This window comes from Aulonocara stuartgranti (assembly GCF_965226115.1).
Source record: "Aulonocara stuartgranti genome assembly, chromosome: 6".
Taxonomy (NCBI): Eukaryota; Metazoa; Chordata; class Actinopteri; order Cichliformes; family Cichlidae; genus Aulonocara; species Aulonocara stuartgranti.
This window is the reverse complement of record NC_138944.1, coordinates 9,246,862-9,255,208: the sequence shown is the minus strand read 5'-3', so window position 1 is coordinate 9,255,208 and position 8,347 is coordinate 9,246,862. Positions and strand designations below refer to the sequence as shown.

At 40.1% G+C, this 8,347-nt stretch overlaps 1 protein-coding gene across 1 annotated transcript; it reads right to left on the bottom strand.

Moving 5' to 3' along the window:
• Nucleotides 1–11: 11 nt before the first annotated feature.
• On the bottom strand, nucleotides 12–8,051 carry LOC309708047 (RING finger protein 122). Its single transcript, XM_082535779.1, has 7 exons — nucleotides 7,688–8,051; nucleotides 7,132–7,497; nucleotides 5,402–5,555; nucleotides 3,927–3,969; nucleotides 3,393–3,434; nucleotides 2,683–2,765; nucleotides 12–901 (listed from the first exon to the last, which is right to left on the bottom strand). The coding sequence occupies exons 2-7, from the start codon at nucleotides 7,154–7,156 to the stop codon at nucleotides 781–783; spliced, it is 468 nt and encodes a 155-aa protein (XP_082391905.1). The 5' UTR covers nucleotides 7,157–7,497; nucleotides 7,688–8,051; the 3' UTR covers nucleotides 12–780.
• Nucleotides 8,052–8,347: the final 296 nt, after the last annotated feature.

Sequence of the window (8,347 nt, the reverse complement as noted above, 5' to 3'; positions counted from 1 at the left end):
ATCCAAGGCTGTTACAATACATTACATGACGCTTTATTTAAAATACAAAAGGACAATATATATAGGGAGACATTACATACAATAGATACAGGCAAGACTAGTTTTCTATCAGTCTTTTTTTTTTTTTTTTTTTTTTTTAAAGGGAAAAGGGCCTGGGACACAATCGGTAACAACATCATCTACTTAAATCGTCGCAGTTGTAATCCGGCTGGTCTGTTTCAGCCAGAGGGTGTAGCTGCCTCTGGCTCCTGGAGCATTTCACCTAAATTGGCAGTATTGAAGATGCATGTATGGCACAGGGTTATAGGGTGATTGACGTGGTTTGTGCTGGCTGTATTGGTAACACCCCTGAGATATTAGAGGTATCCATACTGATCCTGTAATTTGATGTCCTGCTCAATGCCAGTAGAGTCATTTCTCTCCGGCAGTGTTGCACCAGTCGTCCAGTGACAGTGGCAATGATCCAACTTTCTATTGCTGCTCCTTTTCCTGTCTTTTTTTTTCTTTTTTTGGTGAACAGTGCAACATGGAAGTAGAACTAGGAGCATTTTAATGAAAGATCCTATTCATTCACCCTTTCTGACTGATTTGACCAAATCATGTTGGTGCTATCAATATTCAGTTCCCACGAAAGCATAACTGCTCAAAGGTCAGCAGCAAAGCTGCTACTTGGGGCTCTTTAACATTTCTTCAAGATGACCCTTTTGTTCATCTTCTCTAGTGTATTTAATGGGTGTGTTTTCTGTAAAGGGAGTCTTTTCTCTTCTTCCGATGGCTCGTTCACACCTCCTCTGGGTCCATAGGCCCCTCGGCACCCTGGGGAGCGTCCGAGTGTAGCCGCAGGATGGGCTTGTTACACATGGGGCACACGCTGCGGATCTCTAGCCACTTAAGCAGGCACCTGACAGGACAAGAAAAATAACAGCTTGAAATAATACTGCATAGCTGTTTTTTTTATTACTCAGGATTTATTATCGGGACACTATTATTGTTGCTTTAGTTTTGGGGGATTTTTTTTTTTAAGTCAACTTTTAAAGCTTAAAATAGCAGGAAAGAACTTTGTTTCCTGTTGAAATGAAAACATCTCCCACAGCAGTACTGCTGCGGTGGAGCATGGGTGGAGCGAGAGGGGTACGACATGCAGAAAAGGGGCGCAGGCTGCTGCATCTCAGCCATGCGTCATGTTGTAACCTGTTCACCCACTGAGCTAGACTGACGCCTCTGCACTTTTTGGAGAAAGTAAAGTAACTTTTGTCATTTAAAAGTGCCACCAGCAGAGGTCACACAGGACTCTCTTGCTCTACTTCCTTGGGATTTTCAACTGCTGCAAATGTTTTTCACATCATTTTTGCATTTGCACACATCAATACTAAAGTATTTAGATATGATCGCAAATATAATCTGTAATTTGTCAAATTTTCTACCAGATTATATGAAGCTGTTGGATTATGTAAAATAACATCACTGCTACCAAATTTTGTGACCATGTCTAAATACTACGAAACAGCGTTTTGTTTGTGCCACCTATTATAATAAAGTAGAAGTTCTAAGAGTGGTGAAACAACACTCACACTTACTTTACAAAAATTCTAACTGGATCCTTTTTAGAGTTAATTATTGATGACAGAATGGGCAGTGTGGTGCAAGTTAAAGAACCACTGCTTTAGTGTAACACTGGTTAACCTAAAAAAACAGCTTAACCGGTGTTACACAAAAACAAGAAGCTGGGAAAACCAGTCCACTAGGTTGGCTCTGTCCTCAGGTGAGAATATTAAGTAACACTAAAATTCCCCCAATTAAAATTTTACATCCAGCATTTGGTTTAACCTTTTTTTTTCTTTGTGTGTTTCTAGAAGAATAAGAAAAATATTTTTTAACCATTTATGGCCACTGACTTTATAATCAACCTTATGAGCACCCTCTAAGTAGAATTTCACAATCTGCTAATTTTGGGCTCATTTTAATGACAACTAAATCACTTGGCTTTTTACTTTCCACAATAATTAGCTAACAGAACAACATAACAAAACACACCTTGTAGATTCTCATGTGTTACGAAACTGGATTTTTTGAAACTGTAAATGTGCCCGTCTCTAAAGCAGGGTTGTGAAGTAAGGTTTGGTTTGAGATAAAAAATTTTATTTCCCAAAAATCTATAAATGAATAATTTATTTAGCACAATTCAGAGTGCTGCATATTGAACTGAGAGAATAGAAACAAAGCATTGATCCAATCACACTAATATCAATCGATAGTATCAATATTTGATTATAGTTATATTTGCAACCATACAGACAAGCAGCCAAGCTAACAGTTAAAAACAGTTTTGCAGTCATTGGAATAAAAAGGGGAAATAAACAGTTGTGTAAATGCTATTGCAAAACAACCTGTAGCTTTCACTGACGCCTGTTTTATTAATCTAGTGGGTAAATTAAATTCAAATTAAGTAGATTTGTCCTCACAGGATCACTGTGACATTGCAACCCGTTTGTGTTTATTCTTTTCGCTAAGATTAAAGTAAAGGCTGCCTCTCAGTGTGTCCCACACAAAGCATTTAGTTTGTTGTGATCTCGCCACGCCTAATGAGAATGACATTAATTTAACTTAACCGAAGAGAACGGCATATAATTGCAGCTACTATTTCTACTGAGCTTTTCACATCACTGTTTTATTAACACTCACTTCTTGTGAAATGCATGTGAGCACGGACACACTCCCAGCTCATCTCGGGTCCTGAATTCTTCCAGACACACTGCACAGGTTTGCTGCAGAGCACAAACGACACATAGGTTAGTTCGGTTGGCTTTTTTCTGGTTATAGACATCATATATGTATATATATATCCTTACAAACCTAATACACTTGCCTTTTTGTAGCTAAATTTAAGTGGTAAATTAATTTACCGTTTTGCTTTAAAGTGCAAGTATGTCAGTGTTGTGAAAATGTGCTTTTATCTTAACTGTGTTTTCAGGCAGCAGGGCTATTTCAAACTAAAAAGAGAAATTGGATATTGAATTTATACCAAAATTAGCCCTAAGCCTTGGTTTTAAACAAAATACTTAGAAGTTGTTGTTTTTTTTTTAAACAAAATCACAAGAGGCAGGACAGAGATGTTTTTTATAATGCATTTTGAATGAGTGCAGTTATTCCTGGAGCCCTACATTCTGCAGGCACTCTCACACTGACAGTATTTAAGATATTTTCAGCACATCTCCACCCTGAGTATGTGCAGCATGCTAATAACGTCTGAATGAACTGATTGAATGAACCAACCAAACATTCCCAGCACATAATGATCTCATCTAAACTGGCACATAAACAATGTGGGCAACAAACAGCTGACATTGTTTAACATAGGTCTGGTTCACATTTTATAAGAAACTATGACTTACTCCAAGAAGGCTTAATTTTTTGCTTGCCCCCTTCAGCACCACCTGCAGAATAAAAGGGGAGAGAAAGAAGAAATGTGTTGGGTCATGTGATCTATGCGTCAGCATCATGGGTCAACTGGGGTGTTACACGGCAGAAAAGATACAGTGTAAAACGGGCATTTTTGTGAAAACATAACTGATATGTGTTGATTTACTCCTACATGGTGAAAAAATACATTATAAATGCAGAGAAAACAAAAAAACCTGCAGTTCCTGTTCAACCTTCCCTGTCTCGAAAGCATTATTACCAACTGTCAACACGCTACACTGTTAACACTCTGCTACCAGTTTAGTGTATGGGGCCTCATCACACGGATTACCATTTTAAAACCAGAACGTAGCGACACATAGATGGATTCAAGGTCATCTAAAAGAGGGGGTGTTAGATTTCACAGTTGGCGATATCAGCCTAAGATGTTACACTTGTATTTATAACAGGCCTAAGAAGCTGGTGTTACATGTGCACCCACAGTGCCAGATACTGCATTGACATACCTCATTGTAACTGAACTGCTCCCTAGTTCCTTGTTGCTTCAACCTGGGAGAGACACAAAGAAAACAACATCTGTAACAACTGTGACTTAAGTTCTGTGGATCCTGACCTGTGATTGCAAGATAAAACACACACACACACACACACACACACACACACACACACACACACACACACACACACACACACACACACAATCCTAACTTAATTTCACAGAACTGCTCACATTTCCTGTTCCTCCAGTCCATTACTGTGGTTAAATTAGCAACATTTATAGAAACTTGTTTGCAATTTTATTCTCGACTAATATTTCAAAACGTTACTTATAATCATGTTGAGCCTGGCAGGATGTTCATTACTATCTGAAGAAAATCTGATAACAGTATTAGTTGTAATATTTATGTCTTTTTTAAAAAATGATTTGTTTATTTTTTAAATCAGACATTTTTTATGAGTTCTTTACACTAATTGCACTAACCTCATTTATTGGGTGTAGCACAATGGTCCAAAAATACAGTGCTGACATCCTGACAATATCATTTCATGAACGTAATACACTAAGCATAAGGAAATACACTTTGCTTTAACAAACACATGAACTTTATACAACACGCAGCATTCATATTGATTTGGAATGTTGTAAATGAAACTCCAGTAACTTTGTTTCTCTGTTTTGCTTTAGATGGCCAGTGGTCACTAATTTTCCTGCACTGGTGCTGTACACGTGGCATATAGTGGCCTTAACAGCCTTTCGCTGAAATCTAGGGAATCACAGGGTAAGTAATGATATAATGCTGTTAGAGTATGTTGCCCACAATTATCTTACTATCATAATACAAAGATTCTACAACTCTCAACACATTGTAAAACATTCCGACATTGATTTAATAAACCAATTAATATATGGGTAAAATGTATCAATAAACAAAAGAGATCAATGCAGCATTTTGCTGTATTATTATTTCCCCCACCTCCACTAAACCCCCCCCCTCCCCCCCAAAAAATAAAAAACCCAAAAGAAACCCAACACCCATGTATGCAAGAAGAGTGAAACAAAATGACTAAGATATAGTCAAAAATGAAAGACATGAAGTAGAATGTGCTAAAATACTCTGTGGTGAACTGCAGAGTCAGTAAAAATGATTGGAGTTCATGAATAGCAGCAACCTTTTTTCCTGAGTGCTTTGCTTTTGCCTTATATAGAGAATATTTGTTGTTCTACACAAGAAATCCAAGCATAAATTGTGTTTTAACAGTTCTAAACAACATGTCACACCTTTGGCAGCTCAACACTTGCTTGGTAAACTTGCATGACATTCGCTGCTAACATTAACACATCAATACGTGAAGATAGCTGACTGCCAAGGTGGTTAGGAATTAATTTGAAGCTGCCGTGGCAGCGTGTTCCAAAGCTTGCTCAAACTTGCCCGAAAATCTCGAACTACTGGTTTGTTTATCTCAGACTCGCCCGACCTACCTGAAAAGGTAGCAGCAGAAGATGAGGCTGAGCATGAAGACGAAGAGGCCGATGCCCAGAACAATGACATAGACATTGAGCGGCAGGTGATAGATGTCAGACCCCATGCTGCAGTAGTGTTCAGAACGCTGAGAACCCAAACCACACTGGCATCCTACCAGGAAAAGTTTTGAAATAACAGATTACATACTTAACTTGTTTGCCACCTTCTAAGGTAAAAGTCCAACATGTAAAATCAAGTTTGAGGAATTAGAAGACTTTCTCATTTCAACTCTTTGATGGGATGCCCATGAGAGAGAAAAACATAATAAAATCCTGTTTTCTTTTATAGGTCATGAATTTGAAATTGGTTTAGGGTGGCTGTCTTTTTAAAGCTGCATTTCTTCAGCTTTAAACAGAGAGATGCTGAAAAAGAGACTGCAGCATTGTTTAATCTCCCACTATATCCAGCTATCTACAAAGATTTAAAGTATGCAGCCGTTAGCACCGACAGTTTAAAGTGAAACTGATAGCATAAACATTAGACTGTGCCGTTTGTTTGAGCAATTACTCTGGTAGACAGCTGAAGGTAATTTTCCTTTCTAAGGAATAAGGGGAACGCCCAAACTCTTATTGGCAAATCATAAACACTTTATTTCCAATATAAAATGAAAAGAAAGATTAATCATTGAAGACAAGTACACAAACGTTGATCATTAACAAGAACATGGACAAGCTTCTAGTGCCAGTAAAACTGAGTGTGTCTGCTGATGTGGAACTATAAATTGCAAACGCATGTGACACTCTAGGTAAACTCCACAAAAATCACAAGCTTTACTTACAGCATTTGTTAAGGGTTCAAATTTAGTAAGTGCTTAGTTGCAGGTGTGTCTGGGGAACTGTGACTGGCACTGTGGTGGCAACTGAGACGCTCATAGGACTGTGCGTTAATTTGCTGTGAACAAGACAAACATGAAGGGCAGACATCACTTCCGCCACACCACCATCTGTTCCACAGACTACAGAGATGACTGGTAGAGTGTGAGCTCGTGTGTGTGCGCTCGGGGATGGAAAAGCAAAGCTGCGTGGTGTCTGTGTGGTACAATCGAAATATGTGTGCGTTGCAGGTGGCGGGGGGTGTGATGCATTAAACAGAATGAACTTGGGGGACAAGGGCCATTTGGTAAAACAATAGCAGAGGAAGCCCCACTTCCACAGGCCACATGTGTTCCTATTAATTTGTAGCGAGGATGCTCTTTGCCAGCCTCTAAATGTCCATGTGTCTCTCTTTAGAGTGAATGAATGGGTACAGCTTGCACACTGTGGGGGGTATGGGAAGGGTAATTTGACATGGCTGGGGGTTGGGGGATTTACAAGAACCGGGTGGAGGGTTTCATAGGAAAGACCTATTGTAGCATAATGAAAGATACAATTAGGAATCACCCCAAAGAAGAAAAATAAAAATATGGAGCAAGGTAACAGAATAAAATGTCACAGTTGTCAACAACAACAAAAAAACCCAAACGAAACAACATGTTCTGGAAAGCAGCTTATTTTAAGTGCTCTCAGCTCACTCTTCAAAACACTATCTAAGGCCTCCACTCCCTGCAATTTGCCCATTCACAAGCACATCCATTATCTGAATCCCATTAGCCAACAGCCAGCAACTAAGTAACTTAGTTTATGAAGTAAGTACATGTGCTTCCATCTCTCATATATTTAGAGAAGTGCCAAGGAATCCACTCACTTACCGTTACACCATTGGAATGGTTGCATGAAATGTGACTCCCAAGGCAGCCGCAGTAAATTCAGGCCCTGTCAGGAAAAGGCTGGAGACAAGCCAAACTCGTGGGCTGGAGCTTCGGACACTGAAATCTGTTTTGGAGTCTAGATTCAGTTACACTGAGCTGGATTGCTCTTTTTCTTGGGTTGTGCTAGCTCCCGCAAACAACAACCATCAAGATTTGCTCAGATTCCACAAATCCTCTGGAGGTGTGGTTTTGTTGGCTCAGCAATCTGTGCTGCCCAACATTCCCAAATCTGGATTAACCGCTCTGTGTTAAGATTGGGAGATTTGGGACTGAGGTTTGGACCAGGACTGGAGACCTCATGTGCTCCTGGATCCCAGTGAGAATGATGTCATCACAGAAGAGAAAAGAGACAAAGAAAACCTGTTTAGATGAGATGATTGTTTCTCATATATCTCACACCAGGTGCAGCTCAGCAGTTGTTACTGTGAGAAACTGATTCTCGCTTGATCGCAGTGTGGTAAACAACACGGGCTGCTTTGTAACAGGAAATACTTACATTTCCACCAGAAAGGGGCCTCTTTGACTTCACTTTGTGTCTGCAGTGTCGTCCCTTCACGAAACTCAGTAACAGCTAGCTTTCAAAATGACAGTCCTCACCCAGTGAAGGCAATTATCTGACATTAATCTGTGCTTTGTCTTCCTCGAAAAGCTGCTTTTTTTAACAGGGGATTTTCACAAGTCTCATCCCCCTCTTGTCTCCTCTGTTGTCTCCTCCTCCAGTCTTCTGATCTTGCAGTTGATATTTCTCCTCAGCACAGAAGGCAAAGATATGCTTCCTTCAAAGCCCAAACAAAGTGAGGACAGCTCCATGCAGTCAACAACAGTCCTCTTGCTGGGTTTGGTGTTTTGCTTGCGAGTGTGTGTTTGTGTTTCAGTCAGTGGATGTGTGTGCGCGTAGGGGGGGATCCTACTCTCCCTCTAACCATCTGCTGCTTCAATTGAGAAGAAAAAAAAATCTGAGACAAAGGCGGTGTGTGCGCAAGAGTGTGTCTGCGTGTGTCGCATTCAGCCTCTTGCACCTCCAGCTGGCTTTGTCATGGCAGGCTTCCCTTCTTCCTCTTTCAATCTATAATGGTGCTCAGAGAGAGAGCCTGCGATTCGCCTTTCCCTTCCTCCTCTTGCTCTGCTCTGCCTTGGGTTTGTAAACAGATCTCTG

What these genes read in the sequence shown, in the direction of transcription:
- LOC309708047 (XM_082535779.1), bottom strand. Translation starts at nt 7,156, where the DNA reads ATGCAACCATTCCAATGGTGTAACG. An exon ending in TTCTGCTGCTACCTTTTCAG is followed by an intron (nt 3,970 to 5,401) that starts GTAGGTCGGGCG and finishes TGTCTCTCCCAG; the next exon opens with GTTGAAGCAACAAGGAACTA. An exon ending in AAAAATTAAGCCTTCTTGGA is followed by an intron (nt 2,766 to 3,392) that starts GTAAGTCATAGT and finishes TGTGCTCTGCAG; the next exon opens with CAAACCTGTGCAGTGTGTCT.